The 27,559-nt window shown below is 47.2% G+C and overlaps 2 protein-coding genes across 2 annotated transcripts in view; both read right to left on the minus strand.

The window, feature by feature from the left end:
- BDH1 (3-hydroxybutyrate dehydrogenase 1) lies at positions 1 to 26,429 on the minus strand. Its single transcript, XM_049775622.1, has 7 exons — positions 26,425 to 26,429; positions 24,792 to 24,920; positions 16,570 to 16,648; positions 13,992 to 14,111; positions 7,357 to 7,498; positions 2,722 to 2,874; positions 1 to 1,049 (listed from the first exon to the last, which is right to left on the minus strand). Exons 1-7 carry the CDS (start codon positions 26,427 to 26,429, stop codon positions 580 to 582), a joined length of 1,098 nt encoding a protein of 365 aa, XP_049631579.1. The 3' UTR covers positions 1 to 579.
- Positions 1 to 27,559, minus strand: part of DLG1 (discs large MAGUK scaffold protein 1) — a 653,463-nt gene that overhangs the window by 440,518 nt on the left and 185,386 nt on the right. The window lies entirely within an intron of this gene.

Genomic DNA, 27,559 nt, shown 5'->3' on the forward strand with positions numbered 1-27,559 from the left:
GGAGTTTCGGGTAACTGAACAGAAAAGCACAAGCACAACAAATGTGCGTTTCTGTTGAGTTTTTTGCTTTGGTGGCCAACCTAGCAAGGTTCAGGACTTACTCCTGGCTCTGTGCTCAGGATATTACTCCTGAAAGTGCTGGGGATAAAACTAACAAACACCACATGCGAAGCAAGCACCTTACCCCAGACTATCCAGCCCTGAAATGTGCATTGTTTCGACTGTCCTGGCATGAACACGCAACTTGGGCCACTTTGAAGCAGCAAAAAAAATTAAAAAATGTTATTTGCATATCCTCTATGGACTGCAAATTCATGTACTCCAGGCTGCCTTAAGGATCAAACAAGATGAAAAAAATATTTTGAGTTCATACCTGGGCTTAATAACTAAAAAAATTTGGGTTCTAATTTATAATAAGTATTTTTTTTTATAGGAAATCAGTTCCATGACTATGGAGGCACAATGTCTGCTGAACGTCCTGTCCTGGGTCTCTAGAGGTTAAGACAGAAGCTGAACCCCACCTACACCTAGCCCGACCCCAAGTCCCACATCATCCCTTCAACCCCCAAGCTCAGCAGTTCACTGGATATAGATGCGGTCGGACACTGCTCCGGGGAAGTGGGTGACGATCTGCATGCGAAGCCACCAGTAGTAGTCCATGGGGTGGTAGCGGGTGTAGGGGGCGTCGGCGGTCAGGGCGTGGCTGACGGCCTCGACCACGGAGGACGTGTCCGTGGAGCCGCTGCTGCAGTAGGTCTGCATGGTGCGGATCTTCTGCTCGAAGTACTCGCGGCCGTAGTCCTGCCGCACCACCTCGGGCAGTTCGGCCCACATCTGCTGGGCGATGGCCCGGAGGCGCTCGGGGCTGTAGAGGCTTGTGGCCGCGATGAAGTTGCCGGGCTCCACCACGCTGACCTTCACGCCCAGCGGGAGCATCTCGTAGCGCAGGCAGTCGGAGAAGGCCTCCACGCCGAACTTGGTGATGCAGTAGGGTGAGCGCGCCGGGTTGGCCATGCGGCCCAGCATGCTGCTGATGTTGACCACGCGGCCTGCCAAGGGCGACACAAGCCGGCTGGGAGCCACGCCAGAGCACTGGGCGCCCGGGCCTGAGTTTCCCCCCTGCAACCCGGGTTTCCCTGAGTGCCACCCAAGGTCTAGGATCTTGTCATTCTTTTTTGTTTTGTTTTGTTTTTGAGTCCCACCCCCGCAGCGCTCAATTAGGAGTTCCTAATTCTACGCTCAGAAATCGCTCCTGGCAGGCTCAGGGGACCATATGGGATGCCAGGATTAGAACCACCATCCTTCAGCATGCAAGGCAAATGCCCTACTCCATGCAATCTCTCCGGTCCCTTGGCCAGCTAGTTGCAGGCAGAGGCATCAGCACCCTCTACCTCCCTCCCTCCCTCCAGTGGCTGCAGGCAGCTTATGAGAGGAAAGACAGCGGGAGCCATCAAGTCAAGGCATTTGGGCCTTGCCCCCAGCCTGTCTGCACTAAGAGACTCACCAAGTAGTGCGCGGCAGAGTAGGATTCTGCACTGACTCCTGATTAGGACTCTGGGTTCTGCAGGGTGACCTGATCTGTGGGTGCCCCAAGAAGGCCGGGGCCCTGGTAGCCCCAGGATGTGTGAGCAGGCTCCACTCTGGGCCCCAAGCTGGCACCTTTCAGAAATTTCTAAGTTCAAAGTTGCTGGAGAACTGAAATTCTTTGGGTGATCACTGCATTCACCCTGATATCAAGAGAACTTTGGGATGGATTTATGGTTCTTCCTGGTAGTGCTCAGGAGACCATCATATAGGTTCCTGGTAATGAACCTGGAACAGCCACGGGCATGGAAAGTACCCTACCCACTATACTATCTCTCTGGTCCCCTTCCATTTTTTTGAGGGAGGAGCTTAAGAGATGGGGGGCCTTATTAATGGTTCTCGGCCAATATCACCAGTGGTTCAATGCAGGGCCTAAGGATGAAGTATTGCTTGGGCCTGGTAGAGTGGGGGACACTCAGGCCACTGCAGTGATGCTAACGGCTCTCCAGGCTGCAACCAGGGCACCCTATGGTGCTGGGAATCAAAACTACCCAGATATGTGCCAAGTGTCCCTAACTGCCATGTGATCTCCCTGGCTCTTCCCTCTTTGCTCAATTGTGATTTTAGGAGGAACACTCAGAATCAGAGACTTTAGATCATTTGCTGGCCTTTGACCACATAGCCTGTATTAGAGGTGTGTTTATTTTCCAAATATCTAATCTTGATTATTAGTACTTTTTATTCAATGCCACAATTACCTATTTTTGTTTGTTTGGAGGCCATTCCTGGTGGTGTGGGGATCCAAGGGATCCAAGAGGATGGAACCTGCGGTCCCTTGGCATTTTTCCCCTTGCCACAATCATCTCATTGCTGACAGCAGTCTCTTCAGAGAATAAACCAAAACTGACCTCGCCACATCCTAAAGGATGCCTGATGGGCATACACAGTTCTGAGCTCTGAGTGACCACTGCTCTAGATTAGGCTTCCCAGGGGTGACGGTTAAGGTAGAATCTTTAAGTCCTTTGCTGACCTCTCACCTACCCAACTTTCTAGAAATAACACATCCCTCCCCCTGCCTGTCTGGTCCCTGGCCCCTCTGCTTGACTCCCACGTCATGTGCCAAGTATTACTGGCTGGTTGTGGCCACCTGCTAGCATTTGATTCTGTGCATAGATTTGAAGTCTCTTTCCAACTCACCTTTGGCCCTTCGGATGAGGGGTAGAAAGGATTTTGTGGTCCGCACTGTGCCCCAGAGGTTCACTTCTGCCACCTCCTTGTAGGTCTCCATGCTGGTGAATTCTACCTCCCCGAAGGTCGAAATGCCTGCATTGTTCACCAGGCCCCACAGGCCTGGAGAGGAACAGACACATGCTTATCCTAAGGGCTCATGCTCAGACACTCCCCATCACCTCTGTCACCTCCCCAGGCCCCCAGAAGGCTTTGGAATCAGTAAAAATGAGCGGACCACTGCTGGCTGGGACATTTGGTGTTACGCCTGGGACAATTCATTCTCTTTCCTCTGCCCATGTAAGTACTCTTGATCCTTCATGGCCTGGTCCCCCATGTCCCTCCTTGCCTTAGTCCCTTCCAGCACCCCTTATGCCCTGCACGGGGCCTGTCTCTTCATTCCTGCCTTAGTCTCTGCTTACATGTTCCCGCTAGTCAGAAATCAAGGAGCTTCAATAGCCTACAAAGCCATGGCCTCTTTGGAGAGCCAGAGAAGACACTGATGTTCAAGGCCAACAGCAACAACAACAAAAAAGATTTAGCCTAGCCCTGGGCTGGAGTTGGATAACAGGCTTGCTCCCCACACTCTACTGTGTGTGTGTGTGTGTGTGTGTCCTAAAGCAAAAAATTATTTCCTAAAAGTCAGGCTCAGGGATATGTGGTTCTTAAAGATTTTACAGGTGTTTGTGTGTGTGTGTGTGTGTGTCTGTGCGTGTGTGTGTGTATGTGTGTGTGTGTGTGTGTGTGTGTGGCAGGTTCCCTGGGGGTGCATTTTGCATTTAACTTGAGACATGATCCTCCAGCCAAGGAAACAGAGGCTTTGAGGGGGGTGGATAGGCTCAGAGAGACCCCCCCTCAGGACTTTTATGTTTTGGGGTGTGAGATTTCGCTCAGCAGGAATCTCAAGAGAGTTTGCATCCTCTGGCTTTGGTGTGAAAATCCTCCTGCTTGGGTTTCCCCAGGCCAAGATAGCTTCTAGCCAGAGAGAGTCTCAGCCCCAGGGGACAGGCCATCCCTGTGGGAACCCTGGGTCTGCGTCAATCTCCCAGTTCATCATGGAAATGAGTCTGTGTGGATGACAGGGTAATTGGCTTCGAGCTGCCTTCCTTCCGTCTTACTGAATTAAAGCTTCATGAGCTGACCTCTGGGGCCTGCTCCTTCATTATGGAGAATTAGGACATTTATTAGGGGAAAGAAAATTGCTGGTTACCCAAGTGCTCCCACAAGTTTTCACTCCCACAGAAGCTGCCAGCGCCTGGTTTTCTTCGTGACCTCACAGTGACAGGAAGGACTCCAGTCAGCAGGAGAGCACCTCGGACACCCTCCTCCTCCCACTCTCTGGAAATTCTTGGCCTCTTTTTGGGAGAGAAGGAGGCTTCCCTCCCCCTAGCTCATCTCCCTGTCTCTCCCCAATAGTGCTCACAGTAGGTACATGGGTGTCTGTGAGTGCCTGTGAACAAACAGCTCCCTATGTCCTAGAGAGCCTTCTAGGTTCTCCCACTTCACTGTCCCTCAGGCTGCTCTGTAACCAGGCTCTTGCCTACATCAGCTTCACCTTCCTCTCCATTTCTCTGCCCTGCTCTGTTTTCTCACAGGGCTGCAAGCCATCAACACTGTCCCTCACCTCCCAGTCTTCATTCTCTTCCGCCCCACTCCAGGACGTGAGTTTCTGACACCCTCCCTCCACACTGGAGCCTCGACTACTGCAAGACCCAGTATCATCACCAACCCCTGTCATTTTTCTCCCTCTTGACTCCATAGATACAGGAGTCCCCCACCTCCTGTCCTAGACTCCCCACACCACTCAAATCTCAAATATCACTATATGTTTAGGCAGCCTAGTCTTGTGCTTATAGAATTTTCCTAGTTGCGTTTGATTCCCACTGGATCATATGGCATATCACATGACCTAAAAGTGTCTTATTTTTGTTGGGAGGGGGGCACACTCAATGGCACTCAGGTGTTACACCTGGCTCTGCACTCTGAAATTGCTTCTGATGGGGTGGGTAGACCATATGGGATACCTGAGATCAAACCTGGTTTGGCCACGTGCAAGGCAAACACCTCCCTGCTATGCTATAGCTCCAGTCCTAAAAGTGCCTTTTCTTTATATAAAAGGGAATGGGAGAGCAGGGTGTCCCAAGTAGTGCTTAGGAAGAAATGAGGCTATGCCTAGCTATGTTCAGCCCGAACCAGCCCACAGGATTAACTGCATAGAGAGCACCAAGGCCACATCCGGGGATTCTCAGGGTCATGAAGCACTGGGCTTCAAACCTGAATCCAGACCCTATTCTACCTCTGTGTTGGGGGAAGGTACCAGAATTAGGGACACATGCTTCGCACATGGTTTAATTTTCAGCACATCATGGTCCCCCAAGCACTTCTAAATATGGCCCTGATGCCCTCAACCCTCACCAAGAACTGTGGGTCCTAGCACTGAGAGTTGACTGACTATTGCCAGGAGTGGCCCTCAGCTAGCCCTAAGCAATGCTCGGCCCCCCCTTCCTGCCCAGTCTCTGACCCCCATAGAGAACCATTTATGGCTTCCTAGCAGTGTGGCTGAACCAATCCGGGAAGGACACAGTCCCACTCACGGAGGCTTCGGTTGGTCTTGACCCTTTCAGCGGACATGCTGGGCTGGGGTGGGTTTGAATGGAAGTTCCCGCGTGGGTGCAGAGATGTGGACACCGCGGACTGGCCTGAGGGCGCCACCTGGCGTTCAAATCCGCATTGCCCGGTAAATGGAAGGTGCCATTACCAGGAAAACAAAAGCGGTGTGGGCAGGGGCGACTAGAACTGGGCAACTTGTATCTGATAACTTCATCTCCCCCTTCTTATATCCAAACCTAATACTAGTTTCCCCCTCAAATGCAGTGGTTAAGTGAGCTCATGCATGTGGTTTCCCAACTAAAACTCCCCGAAATGAGCCCAGTGGAAAACCAGTGGTAAAAGGTGCTTGGCATGTGGGACCCAAAAGACTGGGGAGTGGTGGGAGGCTCCCTGCCCAGTTAGGCTTAATCCACCAGGCCAGCACCTTGGGGAAAAGCCCAGTCCAGGCTCCTCAACTCAAGCCCTGGCACAGTCCCTTCCTGAGCTGAGGTAACCATGTTTTTAAATCCCCCCAAACCCACAGGTTTGCCTAAGTTTGTGAATGGGAAGGATTTTCCACCAGGGAAGGGGTGAAGTCAGTGGTACCTTTAGACTTGTGTCATGGGCTATGGACAGGGGCCAGCCAGATGCTGCCCACTAACTGTGTGCAAGAATTTTGTGACACTGGAGGCAGGGCAGAGGCCACTGGGCTGACAAGACTATTTCCATTGAGTGGGGCAGCTTTTCTGATGGGCACCCTGGCCACTGTGAGCACTGTCTGCAGAGCAGCCCACACACTTCCACCCAGATCCCTCTGACTGGACCAGCAGAACATGTGGAGAGATACATCAGAGAGGAAGCCAGAAAGTCAGGCTGCCTTTTTAGGTGGATGGCACTGCTCCTCTTCCCACAGGAATGACCCTCCCACTGGGCCCTACGTGGCCTAGGGAAAGGCCCTCATTCTCAAGCAACAGGAACTTTCTGTTCTGCTTGTTTTGGGGCCACATCCAGCAGTGCTCAGGGCTAATGCTAGCTCTGTGTTCAGAAATCATCCTGGTGTGCTCAGGAAAACATATTGGCTGCTGGGGATTGAACTCAGGACAGCCACATGCAAGACAAGCAGCTATACTTACAACCTACTATCTACTCACTCAACTATCTTGTCATAAGTATCAGCAACTTCCTGTAGCACAAGACCCAAACTCCCTGTTCCTTTAGTGTCCAGTCTCCAAACTGACAACAGCTCTTTCCCTTCTCCCACCATAATGGGCTTGTCCCCCCAACTGCAGGACTCATGGCCCAGACATCTGATCTCCAGTCCGACACCGCTATGATGAGCCATGGGCTCATCAGCATCTCCTCATCCTTCATCCATCTTCTCCATGAGGGGATCTAGGGGTCCTGGCCAGCACATTCTGGCCTACTCCTCAAACCTGCACCAGTCTCCACTTGCTCTCCCACCTCAACCCTCCTTTTTCAATGCTCCTCTGTTGATTTACCCTGCACAAAGCTCCCCACCCAACCCCAGAAGGGAGCTCTTGAGCCAAGTCATCTCTTTTGACCTCTCAGGAATAGGTGAATATTCTAGTGTCTGGTACCCCAGGCCTTGAATAAATTCCCACTGCCATCACTACCATCAGATTGGCCCCTTGGCATGGCCCAGGTAACTGTATATGTCCACGGTTGTTTGCTTTCCCCCCAGAGTATCTTTCTGCTCTTGGCATAGTCTGGCCCATTCTTGACCTAGCCCGGGATAGCCCTGCTGCTCCTTCCATAAACTCTGAGGTTCTCAGGGATAGTAACAATGTCTGGGCCACCATCTCCATTTCCCCTCTATTCCCATGCTGCTACAGGAATGGTTGTGTCTAATGTACCCCAATCACCCACTGTGCCAGGGAGGCCTTTGACCACAGAGAAGCATTTACTATGGGAAGCAGAACCACAGCCAATGCAGCATAGAGGTTAGGACAGGGCCCTGAGTGCACCCTCCTGACTGCCCTCAGGAGTCCCCCCTACCTTTCTCAGGATCCTCCAAACCCGCACGAACACTCTCCACTGCCTTCTCCACCTCCTCACTCTCGCAGACGTTGAGCTGGATGGTTCTCAGTCTCTCACTCTTCAAGCTGTCCAGCTCCTGGACGCCATTGTTCCCTTTGTCCTGGGAGGAGATAGAAGCTAGTTACCCCCTCCTTGCACTCCACAACAAGGAGGAGAACAGTATCCCTCAGCACCTTCTAAGCTGGGCACCTGATAGCCACGGTGGGGGCTGGGTCATCTAGAGGTCCCAATGGACCTGTCTCACCAGCTGGTGACTCCACTCGACTGGGTGTTGATCGACTAAGAACCCCTCACACAGGATTGTTTTTCCCAGTAGTAGCTGTCTGTAGTATATGAAAAAGTTTCCATAAGATTATTCTTGGAATTGTTGTATATAAAAATATTTCCTTAGGATTGTTCTGTGACTATTGCCCCACCTAGACCTTCCAGGTGGGAGCGCTGTGGAGTTGGCAATAAATAGCTTGATGGACAGGGGAGAGGGGTCCTTTTGTTTCAAAAGCTGTTTGCAGGCTGCAAGAGGATTCTCTCGCTCTCTCTCTCTCTTTGCCTAATCTTTTACACCCTATCCTTCTTGTCTGTGTGGATTATTATTTGCTGCGGATAAATATTACCAAGGTCTCCCCCCCGAAAGGGGACAAGGGGATGGGAAGTAATTTCTCATTCTGGGGACTGTTCTTGAATTCACAAATACCCAACAAAGATACTTTACAGATACTTTACAGTTGCCTGCTGGGCACCTTCAGGCCCTGGTACCAGGGGGGTACCAGGTCTTCCAGGGAGGGGAAGGTAGGAAAGAGGGCACAGGCCTGCCCTCTTTTCCCCTGCTAAGCAGTTAGCAGGTCCAGGGGGCAGATGCTTTCAGATCTGTAAGCTGGTGATTAGTATATCAGGAGGAAGTCTAATGTTTAAAGTGTTGGCAACTTATTCATTTTAGTTTTTTCTTCCAAGAACACTCTGTGGGCCAAAGTATAACCTGAGGACACAATGTGACACAGCTGACTGACAGTCTCTCACCTCTGTTCTTGGCCAAAGACCCATCCTGAATCAAGGAGAGGCCTGAGCCAGGCCCCACACTGTCATGTGCATCCAGCTGTTGGGGGTCAGAAAATGTCCCTGCCCAGGTCTGCTCAGGCCCAGGGTGAAGAAATAATATTTTGAAAATAATCGTACTCCACTCTGATGCTACACAAAGTCAGGTATCATGGAATGAGAAAAGCATCACTTATTTAACAAGCATAACTCAGGCCTCCATTGTGTCCTAGCTGCTTCCTCAGGTCTGGGGTCACAAGAATAAATAACTCGGTTCCTTTTTCAGCATCACTTATTACTGTTATTATTTTTGAATAATGGTCACTTACTCCCAGCAGTGCTCAACCTGACCCTTCAGGCCTGATGGGTTTCTGTTTGTTTGCTTGTGTTGGGGTCACATCCAGAGGTGCTTGTGGGGCTACTTCTGACTCAGTATCTGAGGTTCTATTCCAGCTCATTCAGGGGAACATGAGGTGCTGGGGCTCAAATGTGGGGCTCTTGCTGGCAGAGCCTGGGCTCTGTGTCCTGCCTGAGCTGCCCCTTAGCCCTAGCTAAGGTTTGATTCTGAAGGGATAAAATGACACATCTCATAGGGCTTCCTCTCTTCATGGGAGCAGCTATGCCCAAAGGCACCTCTTCCTAGAGCAGTGATGGTGAACCTATGGCACACAAAGGCCTTGCAGCTGGCACACGGGAAGGTCTGCAACTAATAATTTATAAAATTTATAAAGAGTTTTTAGATACTAAAATCTTGTTATTAAGGTTTAATTGAAATGCTGGCACTTTGAGGAAATTCTTTGGTTTTGTGTGGCAGTTTGGGCACTCGGGCTCAAAAAGGTTAGCCATCACTGTCCTAGAGCAACTAAGGTTGAAACTGGCTTATCTCCAGGTTATCTCTGATCCCAATAAATGTGCCAGTCTTCAAAGATACTGGGGTACCAACTGTGCCCGATGAGGACTCGGCCAGAAAGGAACATCTGGGAAGCATCAATCCAGAATTTGGCTCTGGGAGGCAGACAGCGGAGGACACAAGCAAATACATATCTGGCTTCCCTGCAGGCCCAGCCTGGCACCCAGGGCCCTGTGGGAGGCACCTGGGGAGGCAGGGCCCTGTCCTTGAACTCCACTTTATCAAGCTGGTTCAGTACCTCTCCACCCTCTACTACTCCTCTCCTTATGCCTCTGACTGTGTGGCAGTCCCCAGACTTAACCCCCTCTCTCCAGCTGGGGGATCCCACACAACCAAACTCCTGGCCTCACTGCTTGGCAGTTCCAAGTTTTCTTTCTAAGGCAATGGAGGCAAGGGCCAGGGTTGGGGTGGTGGTTGCCCATAGCTTCAGGCTCAGTGCTCAGGCCCCCCTGAAGAGACTCCCCTCCAGCTAGACTTTCCAGGAGCATCTTCTCCTCAGTCCTAAAAGGCACCTCAACAAAGTCAAGAACCTCAGAATCCTTTCACAGTCAGTGCCCACCAGGCCCTGATTGTGCTCAGGGGAGAGAGACTTTCTTCCCTCCCAGCCTCACTTCACACACTCACCTCTCTCTTGGCTCTGCCCAGAGCTGTAGCTCTTTCCTCCTGCTGTAGCCATACTTATTGCTTCATTGGCTAGGTGAAGGACAGGAATTGCCTGGCTGCTCCCCAAGAGAGAGACCTGCCACCTTCTCAGGGAGGCCACTCAGCCGCCTTCCTTGCTACTTCTGCCCTCCTTCCTCTTCTGCCTTGTTCTTCTCCCTGGCTCTTGTCACCCCACTGAGCAGCTATATCCTATTTATCTGACTGATTGTCTGCCCAGCAAGGTAAACTCCACAGGACAAGAACTCTCCCCTGAATTGCAGATGCTACATTCCCCTGGGGAAGGTGTTGACTCATGATGTGCTCCACAAACATTTGCTGAAGAAATGAGCAAAGCTAGGAAGAAAATAGGGAGGGAGGGAATATATGGAAATATGAGTATAAACAACTACAAGAAGTACAGGGTGAATGAAGAGATCAGGTGGGGGTACACGTGGGATATGGTCATTTCTGTGTGTGTTGTGTATGTGTGTGCCTGTACCTATGTGTCTGTGTTTCTGTGTGCATCTATATGTACGTCTGCATGTCTCTGTGTGTATTTATGTTGTGCACAGTGTCCGACTGTGTATGTGTATATCTGTACTTGTGTGTCTATGTTTGTATATACAGACACCTTCCCCCACTCAAAAGATCCAGTGGTGTGAAGAGTCAAGATGCAGGAGGGGTAGAGAGCCCAGAAGATCTGCTGAGTGGGCCTGTGGTACTGTGAGCTGAAGCACAGAGGGGACTCCTGGCAGAGTGAGCAGAGTGTGGGCAGAGATGAGTCCCAAATCCATCATGTGACCCCCAATCTCAGAACCTAGCTGCAAGACTATTCTCCCATTTTTTGTTTGCTTGAATCTAGTCCACTGTGAAGTTATTCATTACTATGTTTCAGACACAGAATGCTCAACACTAATCTCCTCACCAGTGTCCCCTGCCTTCTACCAATGCTCCCCATCCCTGTCTGCCTCCCACTTACCAATATGCTTCTAAGAGAGTCACTTTATATACATATAATACATATATATATATATATATACATACTTTTTCACTTTGGTTTTACAGTACTGTTGCTTACACGGTTTCACACATGACACTTTACCACCTTTCAGCACCACCTCCTAAGTCTCCTATTTTCAAACCCACCTTGTCTAGTCTCTGAAGGCATGAGCTGCGTCTAACTTAGGGGGCAAAGGGGGGAGTAAGAACACCTCTCAGACAGACAGACAGACAGACCATAACACCATAGTCCAACATCAGTCCACAGATGACCTTAGCAGGCCATCATCCTGTCCATACTTTCTTAACATTTTCCCCAAGACACCCGCTATGGGGTGGAGGAATCCCCACCAGAGGAGAGGAAGAGTCAAGACCACATGTTCTCTCCCATTTTCTCTGAGTGTTTCCCAGCCCCTGGGAACCCAAAGCCTGACTCACTCTGTAGCACCAAACAACGGGTGGCCTGCACCTGTGTCACCAGATGAGCTGGCACAGTGACCCCGGTGCAGAAGACATGGACACAGAACCTTGATGGATAGAAATACCATGTGGCAGCACATGGTCCTGCAGGGTGAGCTCAACCAAATCCACATTGTGCAGAGAACCCAGTTCTGGGCATGGCACCCCGGTCGCCTCCCCAAACAGGGTGTCAGAAGAGAGCAACTGTGTAGAATGAACGAATTCTAAATTGCATTCCTTTCCATCCAGACGTTTCACAGCTAAAAAGGTCTCCAAAAATGACTCATGAGAGGACATGGAGACATGAGCACACTGAGGGCCTGGGATTTGCTCCAACCACAAACGATGTGCCATGTGTCACGTCCATTAACATCACCACAGGTGAGTAAGCAAAGGGAAAAGACTCTTAGTCTTGAGTAATCCACTTATATAGCATTTGCATCTGTTTTGAGGAGGAATGGCTTTCACATGCTAAAAAATTTCAAGATTAGAGTCCGGAGCAATAGCACAACAGTGGGGCATTTGCCTTGCATGTAGACAATATAGCAAGGACCCCAGTTTGAATCCCAGCATCCCATATAATCCCCTGAGCCTGCCAAGAAGCGATTTCTGAGCGCAGAGCCAGGAGTAACCCCTGAGCGCCACTGGGTGTGTCCCAAAAAGAAAAAAAAATCAAGATTAAAGGATAAGTAACTTCTGATCTGGAAATATGATGTGGCCATGGCAATGTTAATCACTTTATTAGGTATATTTGTTTATATTACTAAAATTTTACACTGACTAGATATTGAAGTTAAATGAAAGCCCTTCCTTGATTCCTATAACTTTCTAAGTAAAGGAAAATAATGTCTCATACAAAGAATAGAACCAGAACCTTGTTCTGAATGCCTTGTCCTAAGAATGCCTTCTTTCTTTTTCTTTTCTTTTTTTCTTTTTTTTGTTTTTTGTTTTTTGTTTTTGGGGTCATACTCGGCGACACCCAGGAACTCCTGGCTTAGCATTCAGAAGTTACTCCTGGCAGGCTCAGGGGACCAGATGGGATGCTGGGATTCGAACCTGGGTCTGTCCTATGTTGACCTTGTGCAAGGCAAATGCCTTATGACTGTGTTATCACTCTGGCCCCGAATTCCTTCTTTTCCTAAGCAGACTGCTTTCCTTTCCTGTCCAAATTGGCAAAAGGTACAGACTATCTCAGAAGAATGACCACACATCCTAGCCTCCTTAGCAGCCAGGGAAGGCCATATGATCACATTCTGGACACAGCTGAGAAGTAAAGGTGTTTCATACTAATATGCAATATCTGGTTCATGACTTTGAAGACAGAGATCTATGTACTATGTACTACAGGGACATTATACTATGCAATCATAGTACAAGAAATGGAAAAACAAACTAGTGCTGGAGCCTAACTCTAATAGCTGGAGTGCATGTCCACCTAGGTCCTATCCCTGACACTGCATGCCCACTCCACCCCAATACATCCTTGTATAACACTCACAGCCCACAATTACTACCTGAGGGGAAGTTTCTGTGAGCCATATGTGTAGCAAGGTTGGAGCAGTACTGCATTGCTGACTTGTTCATTGAACCCTCAGCCCAGTATCACTAGGTCAAGTTATCATCAGGAATGGTTCTTGAACCTCAGAACACTGCTGGGACCCTCCCACCACTGCCCCCATTTTGTTTTAGTTTGGAGTCATACCCAGAAGCACTGAGGAGTTACTTCTGACACTCAGGAATCATTCTGGTTGTGCTTGAGGGACTATTCAGGATGCCGGGGATCAAATCTGGGTCAGCTGCATGCAAGGCAAGTGTCCTAACCGTTGTACTATCCCTCCAGCCATTAATAAAGATCTTTCATATGTAGGATAAAAAAGAAACATCACATGGAGACAACAGAAGGTGTAAATCACTGAACTAGAGATTCTGTCTATAGAACTAAGCTTACATGAGGGGTGGTGGTGGAAGGGGTCCTGGGACACTGGTGGTAGAAGCAGGCACTGTGATGGGTATGGTGCTGGACTCATGTATCCGTGAAAAGTATGATTAAAACGACAGTAAGTCCAAGTACCTCAATAAAAATGGTTAAAAAAGGGGCCGGAGAGATAGCACAGCAGTAGGGCATTTGCCTTGCAAGCAGCCGATCCACGATGGATGGTGGTTCGAATCCTGGCATCTTATATGGTCCCCTGTGCCTGCCAGGAGCGATTTCTGAGCACAGAGCCAGGAGTAATCCCTGAGTGTAGCCGGGTATGACTCAAAAAGCCAAAAAAAAAAAAAAAAAAAAGGTTAAAAAAAAAGAAGAAATGGGGGCCGGAGAGATAGCATGGAGGTAAGGCGTTTGCCTTTCATGCAGGAGGTCATCGGTTCAAATCCCGGCATCCCATATGGTCCCCCGTGCATGCCAGGAGCAATTTCTGAGCCTGGAGCCAGGAATAACCCCTGAGCACGAGCCGCGTGTGACCCCCCCCAAAAAAAAAAACTTAAAAAAAAAAGAAATGAAAGGAAGATTTGTCTAAAGACCAATGGTATCAAAGACCTGCCCATCTCTTACCTTCATCAAACAGCCAGCGAATACCAGGAAGCCCTTGGAGTGCAGATGTTTGGCGAAAGAGAGGCCAAATCCAGAGTCACAACCGGTGACCAAGACAGCCTTGCCGACCACCTGTTCATCCTGTTTTAGGAAAAGGAACCCTTGTTATAAACCCTGTTCTACCTACGGCAAGCAACTGGGCTTGGGTTAGGCTTGGACCTTCTGGTCTGCTTGGGAGTCTGGAGAAGCACCCCAGTATAGAGGAGAAACCTTGAACTCAGTTGGAAGCCTGAGTTATTTTGTTTGTTTGTTTATTAATATCTTTAAGCACCATGGTTACAAACATGCTTGTAGTTGGGTTTCAATCATAAAAAAGTAGACAACCCTTCACCAGTGCAACATGCCCACCACCAATGCCTCATCTCCCTCCTCCTCCAACCCCTGCTTATATTCGAGACAGGCATTCTACTTCTCTCACTACTACCATAGTCATGATAGCTGTTGGTATAGTTATTTCTTTAACTGCAATTCACCAGTCTTTGTGGTAAGCTTCATGTCATGGGCTGGTCCTTCCAAACCTCATCTCTATTGGGCAGTTTTGTTTTTTTTTTTTTGTTTTTTTGGGTCACACCCGGCAGTGCTCAGGGGTTATTCCTGACTCCATGCTCAGAAATTGCTCCTGGCAAGCACGGGGAAACCATATGGGACGCCGGTATTCGAACCAATGACCTTCTGCATGAAAGGCAAACACCTTACCTCCATGCTATCTCTCCGCCCCCCCACCCCTGCAGACTGGGTTTTTAACCATAGTCTCTGTAGTCAACTATCAGTGTAGCTTGAGAAGTTACTTCCCTGGTCTAGACCTCAAGATCCTTATCTACAATCAGCGTCATCATTATCACCTCAAGGCTGAAGCTACTGTTTACTGCAGACTATGTTTTGGAGGGGGTGGCACTCCTGACTGTCCTCAGGAATTACCCCTGGCACTTCCCTCACAAATCAGCCCTGGAGGGACTCAGGGAATGGGGTGTCAGAGATCAAATCTAGGTCAGTCATCTAAATGCAAGGCAAGCATTTTGCCTGCTGTACTATCTCCCCAAGTCCCAGGAGTCCTTTACATATGTAAGCAGCTGTGCTTACCTTATTCTAATTCCATGCTCATGGTAACCCCACTGAGTATGTTTTATGCATATCATGTGTCAAGTGAAGATACAGACTTGTTTTGTTTTGCTTTGGGAATTTGGAGAAGCATACCAGTGTGGAGGGAAAACCTTGAGCTCAGTTGGGAAAGTTCAATTGGGTGTGCTCAGGGCTTACTGCTGGCTTTGTGCTCAAGGATCACTCCTGGCAGGATTCAAGGGGTGTGTGTGTGTGTCACATTTGGTGCTAGATTTCAAACCTGGCTCAGCAACCTGCAAGGCAAGAGGCCTAGACTCTCTGACACACTCTCTCTCTCTCTCTCTCTCTCTCTCTCTCTCTCTCTCTCTCTCTCTCTCTCTCTCTCTCTCTCTCTCTGCTTTTCTTTTCTTTTTCTTTCTTTCTTTTTCTTTCTTTTTTCTTTCTCTCTTTTTTTCCTTTTTTCTTTCTTTCTCTTCCTTTTCTTTCTTTCTTTCTTCTTTCTTTCTCTCTTTTTCTTTCTTTCTCTCCTTTTCTTTCTTTCTCTTTTCTTTTTCTTTCTTTTTCTCTTTTTTTTTCTCTTCCTTTTCCTTCCTTCCTTCCTTCCTTCCTTCCTTCCTTCCTTCCTTCCTTCCTTCCTTCCTTCCTTCCTTCCTTCTTTTCTTTCTTTTCTCCCCACCCCCACCTAGGTGCTTTTAAAACACCTAACACAGTCATAGTATACGAAGAATAAAAAGATTCCAGAGTCTAAACCAGAGCTTCCCAAAGGACATAATTCCGCCTCTCTGGAGGCCACTGAATGATTCTAGGGTGATATAGTCTCCTCTGCAATTGAAGGATACTTTTGTCTGACCTCTTAAAGAAGCTGTATTTCCCAGGGTGGGGGGACGGGACAGGATGCTCAGTAGATGTCTGTTTGTTCCTTCTGACAAGAAGGCAATAGGTCAATTAAGTTGGGGAACTTCTGGTCAAAACTCACCCTGGGGAGCTGAAGCAATAGTACCAGCAGGAAGGGCACTTGCTTTCCATGCAGTTGGCCTGGGTTCAACCTCTAGTAGCCCATAGGCCCCCCAATCTCTGCAATCTGGGAGCAAGCCTTGGATACTGCTGGATGTGTGACCCAAAACAAAACAAAGAAAAATAAAAGAAACCAAAGGCATGAAAAAGGTCTTTCAAGGCCATCTGTGTTCTCCCTCGAACAAGTCTCTCTCTGCCTCTTGGCTTACTTCCCTGCTGAAGCCTGTATTCTTTCAACACATATTCTTCTTTCCTCTCACATCTAAGCAGATTTTGTTCAATGAAAACTATTTTTGCTTCACTAAGTAAACAAATGAATAAATACTTTCAACCTTTGACTTTACTCATTGGAGTGCAGAGAGGTGCTGAAGGAAGTGACAAAGAGGCTTCTTATATTCTGGAAGTTGCTGAGGACCCCAGCAGAAAAGGCTGAGATTGGGCTCTGAGGAAGCCTGCTGGTACTCACCAACTTCTCAGCATCATCAGCAAAGGTCCGGTGGCCAACCGTGAGGACAGAGGTAGTGGCGTGAAGCAGCAGGGAGTGTCTGCAGAGGAAAGGAAATCCTGGCATGGGACTGTGGCCATACTCTGACCTCATTTCAGGGCCCTCCAACTCAAAGACCCTTCAAGAGAGCAGTACTCCCTCCCATACTCTGCCAAAACCCTAAACCCCTAAGAACCAGCAGGTTGGTAGTACATAGGCAGCGATGCTCTGGCCTCTGCTCTGGGCAAGAAAGAACTTCATGAATGCCTCCTACTAGCTCAGCCTGAGACCTGTACCATTTTTTTGCTGTCTCCTGATCTGTTCTGTCAATGGGTTACTAGTAACTGTAGATTGCCAGTTAAGATACAACACAGAGAGATGCCCTGTGTCTTTGGCCCAGTTTTCCCTAATAGTAACATCTTACAAAACTCCTCAAAGATATTACAACCAGGACAAAGATGCAGATGATGGGCAAAAGATGGACTGTTTCAACCCCAAGTTCCTTGCTTGGCCCTTTTCACCCACATGTCAACCGGTCTCCATCTCAACAACTTGTTTATTTTAAGAATATTCAGTAAGGGAATTAGGTAGTATGTAACTTTTTGAGGGTTTTTTCCACAGTGTAATTCTTGGAAAATTCATCCAGGTTCTCCTGTGTCAATACCTGGCAGCTTTGTGCTGCTAAGGAGTTCTCCACAATACAAAAACACTAGGTGAAGTACAGTTGGGTTGTTTCCAATCTGAGATTATTTCAAATATGACTGCTGTGAATATTCCTTTATGGAACTTTATAACAACTATTTTTGTTCTTCTGGGGTAAAAGTTCAGGACAACAATTACTGGGTTATGTGGTAGGGGTAGGTATCATATTTTAAATTAACCTACCCAACTTTTTCAAAGCACTATAAGCTCTTTTATCATAAATCAGTGTTGAATTTTGTATTTTATCTGCATTGCTAGATAACATCATATTGGCTTTCTTCTTTGGCCTAGTAGATTACATTGGTTGTCTTTTAAAGAACAAACCATCTTTGTATCCCCATATCAGTCTCACTTGTTCATGGTCTGTAATTCCATTTATTTATTTATTTATTTATTTATTTATTTATTTATTTATTTATTATTTGCTTTGGGTACATACCCAGCAGTAATTAGGTCTTATTCCTGGTTCTGCTCTCAAGGATTACTCCTGGCAATTTCTAGGGACCATATGCAGCACTGGGGATTGAGCCCAAGTCAGCTGTATGCAAGGCAAGCGCCTTACCTACAGCATTATCACTCCAGTCCTTTAACTCTTGGTCATAGATATTACTTAAATTTATAAGCTAATTTTTTTTAGGTATATGCTATTCTTTTTTGGGGGGGCACACCCGGTGATGCTTAGGGATTACTCCTGGCTATATGCTCAGAAGTGGCTCCTGGCTTGGGGGACCATATGGGATACTGGGGGATCGAACCGCGATCCAGCCTAGGTTAGCACATGCAAGGTAAATGCCCTACAGCTTGAACCACCACTCCGGCCCCAAGGTTATGCTATTCTTACTTTCATATTCCCTGGGGATTTTTTTAAATATAGTTTATATGGGGGCCAGAGCACTAGCACAGCAGGTAGGCATTTGAATTGCTCTTTGCCAACCTGGGTTTGATCCCCAGCATCTGATATATATTTACATATACAAATATATTTATTTATATAAACATATATACAAGTATACTTATAGGAACACACACACACACACACATATATATATATATATATATATATATATATATATATATATATTTCTGAGTGCAGAGCCAGAAGTAACCCATGAATGTCATAGAGTGTGGCTCAAAAGCCAAAATCAGAAATCAACCAACCAATTACAAAACAACTCTAGTTGCTCATAGGAAGGGGGTGAGCCAAATTTTGTGGGACTCAGGGCTTACTCCTAACTTTCTGCTCAACATCACTCTTGGCAGGCTCAGGGGTCATGAACGGGATACCAGGGACAAAACTCATGTCAACCATGTGCAGGGCAAGTACTCTACTAACTATACTATCATTCTGGCCCTGTACAAATAAAAACGTGCCAGTTTTGTTGATATATTACTAACTCAAAATAGAAAGATCTTTAAGAGAGGTATTTTTTGCTTGCTTGATTTGGGTTTGTTTCAGATGTTCCATTTTTGAGGGTGACTCTCAGTTGTGCTTCGGGGAATCAGGTGGTTACAGGGATCAAACCCAGGCCTCCTGCACACAAAGCATATACTCCAGTCTTTAGCATGATCTCTCCCTGGCCCATAGTTTCTTTTGAATTCATAAAAATGTGTTATCCAGGCCAGAGAGTTAGCTCAGTGGACTGAATTTATGCTTTGCATGCAGGAAGTTCTGACGGGATCCCAGGAGCACTGTTGAAGCAACCTCTAAGTGCAAAGCCAGAAATAGCCCTGAAGCTCCATTGAGTGTGACTTCAAAACCAAAACAAAAAATTTTAAGTGCTCTAAGTAAAGCTTGCCTTGCATGCAGCTGACCTGCTCTAAGAGCAGAGTCAGGAATAGGACCTGACCACCACAAGATGTGGGCCAAAACCAAACAAGTATTATTCAAATTATTTTTTAACAAAAAGTTTCTTTCTTTGTTTAGTACTATCTTTATTTAATCACTATAGTTACAAACGTGTTTGTAGTTGAGTTTCAGTCATTAAAAAGCACATCCCTCTTCACCAGAGCAACATTCCCACAATGAATGCCCCCCATCTTCCACCCTCTACCTGTATTCGAGACAGGTATTGTACTTCTCTCACTCACTACCATTGTCTTGATAGTTGTCAGTGTAGTTATTTCTCTAACTGAACTCACCACTCTTTATAGTAAGCTTCATACTGTGGGCTGGTCCTCCCAGCCTTCATCTTTATTGTCTCTGTGTTTTATTACAATAATGGCTTTATTTTTTCTTAAATTCCATAGATGAGTGAGACTATTCTGTGTCTATCTCTCTCCCTCTGACTTATTTCATCCAGTATAATAGATTCCACGTCCATCCATGTATAGGAAAAATTTCATAACTTCATTTTTCCTAACGGCTGCACACTATTCCATTGTGTATATGTATCACAGTTTCTTTAGCCACTCTGTTGTTGGGCATCTGGTTTGTTTCCATATTCTGGCTATTGTATGTATTATTCAAATTTTTAAAGAATACTGGGCCTTGGGCCAAAGAAATAGCTCAAAGGGAGAGTGCATGCTTTGCATACAGGAGGCTGAGGGTACCACAAGGTACCCTGAGCTGAGAATGACCCCTGAATACTAAGCCAGGAATAGCCCCCCAATTCCTAGCATTGTTAGCCTAGGCCCAAGAACAAATAGACCAAAAAAAAATGCTGGGTTCATTAAGCAAAAACAAGGGTACACTAGAACCTTCTGCCAAAGTGGCCGCCTGCCTTCTGCAGAGTCTAGGTTTGAAAGGTCTTATGGGAATAGCCCCAAGAGGCAGACCAGGACAGTGAGCACTCCAGGGCAGGACTTAAAGTTCAGGCTTTACACAAGACAATCAGTTCTACTTCCAACTGCCGGACTTGCTCTGCCAAAGGAGCTAGATTTCCTGTGCTGAGTCCCTCCAGCATCAGTATTTTCAAACCAGCAGAACTTCCACAACAAGAGAAAGAGCTAATTTAAAATCTATTGGCTGCCACAGTTTCTCTAGTCCACCTCCCCATTCCCAAATATAACCAGATTCTGACTCAACCATCTTTGGGTGTATTCTAGCAGGTTCTACAGTGCTGAGGCAGTAGTCAATGGCAAATTCCCGCTTTTCCAGAAAATCTGAGGCTCTACCTGGTCAGCCCCCCCTCCTCGCCCCAGTGGTAGAACCATGACCAGAAGGAGGACACTAACTCTCCACCCCACGCCCTGGGACAGCCTCCTCTGCTCATCTCTCACAATTGAGTGAGGCTGAGTGAAGGAGGCTATTTGGAAGGAGACACAGTGGCACAGCAAGAAATATAGCCCGACAGGACAGTGCCTGCAGCAGGTGAGAAGTGGCATCTGACTGACTGGGAACCACCAGCTATGTGGCACCTGAGCAGTTCTGCGAGCCCAGAAGCTGGTCGGTGCCAAGACAGACAGGAGCCCTTTGCCCTCTGCCAGTGCTGGACTCCCCTCTAAATCTGGCAAGCAGGTGTCACACCTGGGTAAGCTGGCAAGTGTCACTGGGAGGTGGTGTCTTGTCTTGGGGAGGGAGTGTTTTATAAACTGGGAGGTGCCAAAACCTACTAGCAAAGCTGGAAATCTCAGGGTAAGCAGAATCAGTGAGCAGAGGGGGTGGTCATGTGTCAGTGGGGGGCTAGAGGCCATATTAGGGACCACTCCCGGGAATATCACATCTGGACCATGACTCTGTCCAGGGTGACTTCTGGCACCTGTGGTGATGGGGAGCATATTTGGAGCACCACATCTACACCTCTGAGTAGTCAGATAGGCATTATTCTGACACAGGCCCCAGGGGAGATGAGAGATGGTGAATAATGGTCAAATGGAATAAGAGAAGTTAGGGTGAGAGAGGTGGGGGGAGAAGGGAGGGTGGCCCTGAAGCATGAACTTGTCTGGTATGAATGTAGAAGATGAACTCAAGAACAGAAGGTGGCACATCTGGGATAAAAGATACCTGGGGCCAGAGTGACAGTACAGCAGGGAGGGCACTTCATTTGCATGTGACCAACCAGGTTTGATTCCTCTTACTCCACCATGGTCTATGGAGGGACCACCTGGAGGGATTCCTGAATGCAGTGCCAGGCATAATCCCTGAGACCAAGGTGTGGACCCAAACAAAAAGTATCTGCTCATAGTCTTTAGGGCCTGAGGGCAGAGCAGCGGGGAGCAAAAAAAAAAAAAAAAAGTATCTGCAGGGGATAAAGAATAAAGAAAAGCTGTATTTGGGGGCAGAGGGCTTGGATTACACATGGTAATGTTCAGGGCCTTCTCCTGACTCTCTGCTCTGACAGCTCTTGGGAGACCATGTAAAATGCTGGGGATAGAACCTGGAGTCCCATGTGCAAAGGATATGCTCAGCCCACAAAGCTATCTCTCCAGCCCAAAAGACTTTTGAGAGACCTTGTCCATAAACATGTGGCTACTTGAGGCGACATTTACCAACCACCAAAGGGTATGCAGTCCCCTATAAAGAATGTTCACCTGGAGCCAGGGGAATAGTAGAATGGGGAGGGCACTTGCCTTGCAGATAGTTGACCCAGGTTTGATCCCTGGCATCCCACATGATCCTCCTGAGCCCTTCCAGGATGGATCCCTGAGTACAGAAGTAGGAATAACCCCTGAGCACAGCCAAGTATGGCCCAAAAATCAACTAAACAAACAAAAAAGATGTTGTCATGGGAGCCGGTGGGGACTGGGGAATGAGACCTTTCAGTTGACGATCAAGCAAAGACATTAGGGCAGGGTATTATTCCAGCCCAGGTCTCTGTCTCTGTGACCACCCAGAGCTGCCTGACACCTCTGTCCTCCCTTCCATGCACTGACTTAGCTACACCCTGATGACCTCCCTGTCTGCACCCTAGCAGCTGACCCAAATTATTTCTGTTCTCCTTCCAGGACACTCAGGATCTCCAGTGATCAGTCTGCCCTGTGGGGAACCAGAGATTGACTCACTTTCCGCTCATCTGGGAATATTGGGGATTATGTTTTCCTCTATAAAAATATTTACCAGCCACTGGTAAAAAGATTGGTGTTGAAACATCCTATGCCTGAAACCCAATAACGAATAACTCTGTAATTACACAGTGACAAATTAAAAAAAAAATGTTTTAAATTCACCAAGACTAGCCACATTTCAAACAGATAAAATTTTCTAGGAATCATGCCCTGATTAAAAAACAAAAGTGCAACAAGTCACTTTCTTCAAAAGCTCTTCGATAGAGACATACTCTGCACCTGCTCTAATGGCTACTTCTTAGCTAGACCCATGGAAGCGGGTTTAAGTAGTATTGTTAAGAGGTTAAATACATAGTCTAAAAAATTCTTTTATATTTTTACTAGTACACAACACATCCATCAGTTTTCTAGCTGGAAGCACTCTGAATTTAATGGGACACTTAATTTCCCTCATATCACATGGAAAAGAAAAATAAATAGAATTCATGTCCTTACCCTGGCTAGAAAAAAAAAAAAAAAAAAGGGAAATGAGAAAGCAGAGCATGCTGAATCCTGCCTGGAAAAGGCAATTCTAGAAGCTAATATTTGCTTCTTTAATCTGTGTTCAGTGCTTTCTTTGAATCAGCACTTTTCAACCTTTTTACACCTGAGTACCAGAACCTGTGCTAGGATGGCAATTACTAACCACACTGGACTAGGCCCAGTGACTTTAGACCCTTTTGTGCCTACAGACAGACAGGCAGTGATGGGCCTGTGGTTGAAAATCACTTCTAAAAAAACAAACAAATTAAAAAAAAGAAAAGCATTTCTAAATCACAAATGGATCAGTTGTTAAGAGAAACAGAACAAGTAGGGTGTTTGCCTTGCAAGCAGCTAACCCAGATTCAGTCCCCAGCACCCTATATAGTCACTGAGAGAGGTTAAGAGAAATAGAACAGGTAGGGTGTTTGCCTTGCAAGCAGCTAACCCAGATTCAATTCCCAGCACCCTATATAGTCACTGAGCATAGAGCCAGGAGTGATCCCTGAAAACAGATCCAGGAGGAAACCCTGAGACTACTTCATAGAGCCATATAAAACCAAAATTACAGTGGTTTTATGTGCTAAGATTAAAAAAAAAAAGAGTGGTTAATCCAGTTGGACCATGTAATGAGACATATCAGCATCCAGCACCCCCAGATCCAATGCAATGCTGAGGGCAGAACCTTGTTTGGGTGATATTGTTGCTGGATGCACATCGCTGCATTCATATGTTGCTGAATTCAAGGAAACAGCACACTAGTATCAGGGTGGGAGAGGCAGTTTTCTAGTGTCAAGCAAGGTGAGGAACTGCAGAGACTGGAGGACTGTCCCCTATAGGAAGAGACTAAGGAGAGATGCCAATTAAATGTGCTGGGGTGGTGGTGGGGAACCTTGCTTTGCATTCCTGACTACACACAGGTCCATAGTGGTCATTTATCAAAGTCTTAGCTTATTCTTAGCTTGGATTGGGCCTAAACTTTTCCCTCTTGCAACCCCTTTTCATCTATGAAATGCAGCACTACTATGTGCTGCCAGAACACCTGAGGCTCATAACATTAATTCTGTGTTGATGCTTGGTCCTTGCACGACCAGAAACCTTTCATGATGATCCAGTCCTTTAAGACACCTTGTTTTCAACAACACTACACCATTTAGGGTCATGGCCATGGTTTAAGAAAGTAGAACTTGGGGGCCGGGAAGGTGGCGCTAGAGGTGAGGTGTCTGCCTTGCAAGCGCTAGCTAGCGTAGGACAGACCTCGGTTCGATCCCCCAGCATCCCATGTGGTCCCCCCAAGCCAGGAGCAATTTCTGAGCGCATAGCCAGGAGTAACCCCTGAGCATCAAACGGGTGTGGCCCAAAAACCAAATAAAAAAAAAAGTAGAACTTGGTCATTAATTTTTTAATAGGTAATTCAGGCTTTGATGGCTGCACTTTTGGAGGATGTTTGCTATTTCTGTGTAAGTAGAAATTTATTTCAAAAGAGAAGTTTAAAAACAAAGCAGTGATAGGGCTGGAGTGACAGTACAGTCAACAAGACATATGAAATCGAACCAGGTTCAATTCCTGGCATCCTATATGGTCCCCTGAGCACTACCAGGAATGTTTCCTGAATACAGAGCCAGGAGTAACCCCTGAGCTATGGACTGCCCCAAAACCAAACAAACAAACAAACAAACAAACAAAAAAAGTGATGTAAGCTAGTCCTCCAAGTTGTGTGTGTGTGTGTGTGTGTGAGAGAGAGAGAGAGAGAGAGAGTGAGAGAGAGTGAGAGAGAGAGAGAGTGTGTGTGTGTGTCTGTCTGTCTGTCTGTCTGTCTGTCTGTCTGTCTGTCTGTCTATGTCCTGGGTGTTCTGTGTAGTGCCACAGGTTTCTGTGTGTACTAAAGATAATGTGGAGATTCCTTCATATTAAGGGTGGTCTGAGAGGCCTTGCCCTGCAGGCAGCCCTGACCACTGCCTGCAGTAGCACTTGTGTTTTGAGTTTGCTTTGCTCAGAAAGTTTGACCCTCCAGGTCACTCCCAACTTCCAATACTCACCTTGGTTCATTTCCTCTCTCATAGACACACCCAATTCTCCCCAGGAGTTGGTACAGGGGCCTGGTGAGACGGGCAGTCAGCATTGTGGATACTGAGGAAGAATGGTCAGCCTCTTCTCTCCCGCAGGTTCTGAAACACAAAGTGCAGAAAGTCAATGCGAAATGTCTGTGTGGCCGTCGGGGCTTAGGTAGGAGCAGTTGTTTCTCTTGTAAAAGCCAAACCAGCTGCCTGAAACTCTGGTATGGTTTGGTCTGGTCCCCACATCATGCAGTTAGCTCCTGGGCCTCCCTCTCAAACTGCAGCTTTGTGCGATGGAATTGGGTCAGGATGGGATGCAGCCATCTGTGCTTTTCTTTTGGCTGGTGATCTTCTCTGGAAGTCCACTCCTACCCTTACTTGCCACATTCCATTCCCATCAATAAAGAGCTTACAATAATGAGTTTGTGGGAATCCCAGGCCTAGAAGACTCTATGCTCTGCCTGCAGGAGGGAGCACTGTCTGCTGCAGGGAGCATTATCCTCCTTTCCAAACTTTTCCTGCAGAAAGTGCAGTTTTGTGTTTTTGGTTTTTTGGTTTTTTGGGGCCACACCCTTTTGATGAACCGGATAATAGGTGTGACCTTAATTGCAAGACCCGGCCCATTCCTGGGAGGGGTCTTGGAATAGGTAGATAAACCCGGAAGCCAGGGGATTAAGGCTTTTTGCCTTTTGGCCCTGCTGGGCTCTTGAAGGAAGATGACTGAATTATAAGATGCAGGGCTAAGAATGGCCGAATGCTTAAAAGGTTATGAGATAGGCCACACACACGTGGTGGCTAGGGCCTAAATAAAGATGATTCTTCCTGAAGCCTGCCTGTGAGTGAGTGATTTCGCGTTTCACCTGGGCCTGGGACCCGGCCGGCTGGATGGAGTTGCAGAGCCATGTGGCCTGGGGTGGCAGAAAGAAATCCATCGCCATCCACCGCCATCCAGCTCCATCCTTAATTATGTAATGCAAGAGATGCTCAGGGGTTACTCCTGGCTAAGCGCTCAGAAATAGCCCCTGGCTTGGGGGGACCATATGGGACGCCGGGGGATTGAACCGTGGTCCTTCCTTGGCTAGCACTTGCCAGGCAGACACCTTACGTCTAGCGCCACCTCTCCAGCCCCAGAAAGTGCAGTTCTAATGATTGAAACCTTTGAGATCATCCCCAACCACTATACAATACACAGAAGTTTCTGTTCATTTGTTCAGTCATTTTTGGTGGTGCCAGGGATCAACTCAGGGCCTTATACTACGCAAGGTGTGTGCTTTACTGCTAAACCAAATCCTTGATCACTCTGAGGAGCTGAAGATACAGTGAAAGAGTAGAGCACTGCTTGCATGGGTGAGGCCACGGGTTCAATCCTGGCAGAGTGCATGCCCATGAACCTGCACGCGTGCGCGCGCGCACACACACACACACACACACACACACACACACACACACACACACACACCCTGTTATAAGATCACTTTTCAGTCTTGTTACTTTGCATTATCTCCCCTTCTAGATCATAACTTTGGTGAATCCAGAGCAGTATATATGGTTTACCACTCAATCTCCTCTCACCTGTGCTATAAGATAAAGGGGTTCCCAGGAAGTGTGAACTCACCCCATACCACCACTGACTCTTGGAAGGCTCAGACCCATAGGGCTTAGATTCTGGAATGTTGTGTCCCACACTTCATCCAAGAACCCCTGCTGCTATCTCCAGCCCTACATTGATAGACCAATAACCCTCTAAATTGTCCTGCCTTCCCGATTTTTCTGATGCTTATTTTTTGTGGTCTGATTTGGATTATTCTTTGCCTGATTTTAGACTAAATTTGACAAGATTCAGCTAATTAATCTTAATATAATATGCATAAATGATGTGATATAGCTCTTCAAGGAGGCTCAGAAAAAGGCTGATCCCCACTCATGTTGTTTATATTGACACTAGCTTGGGCTGGTGATGGTAGCCCCTTTATTGTGATTGGTTTCCTCTCTCTTTTTTGGGGGGGTTTGGTTTTTGGGTCACACCCAGCAGCACTCAGGGGTTACTCCTGGCTCTATGCTCAGAAATCGTCCCTGGCAGGCACAGGGGACCATTTGGGATGCCAGGATTCAAACCACCATTCTTCTGCATGAAAGGCTTCATGCTATCTCTCCGCCCCGGTTTCCTATCTCTTGAGACCACAAAGCAATCTGTGTGTGCTTCAACAGGAGAGGAAACTGTTTTCACCCTAGTGGTAATTCTGGCATGAGTCAACAGTTTCATTAAGGGTTATAGAACTATAATGGATTGGTAATTCTAGCATTGATTTTGCAATATCCCCTTGAGATGTTTTGTAAATAGCACTTTCCTCAATTAAGACAAAGGAAAGAAAAAGAGCCTTGTTGCTTGAGGACATTATGTTTGAAGGAAGGCATCTTGCAATTAGTACATAGGCATGGGCTCTGTCCCACTGAGGAAGGCGAGCCTGTGGTAGGCCAAGACCCCAGAGAGAAGCACATAAGACTCCAAGGTCAGATAACTGGCAGCCTGCCTCCAACACATTCTCCTTGGCTGTTGTGCTTGGCCAGCCTGGTGTTTTAAGATGTAATATAACCAGGCAGCTAAGTTATTCTTGAATTCAAAAGAAAGTAGAAACTTTCTATTTAACCCATATTACCTTGGTTAACTGTTAATCCACTATAGACGTCTGAGTGAAAAGATCCCTAAATGTACCTTTGGCTACTTCCCTGCTGATGGTTCAGCATCCACT

This window comes from Suncus etruscus, chromosome 6, assembly GCF_024139225.1.
Source record: "Suncus etruscus isolate mSunEtr1 chromosome 6, mSunEtr1.pri.cur, whole genome shotgun sequence".
Lineage (NCBI taxonomy): Eukaryota > Metazoa > Chordata > Mammalia > Eulipotyphla > Soricidae > Suncus > Suncus etruscus.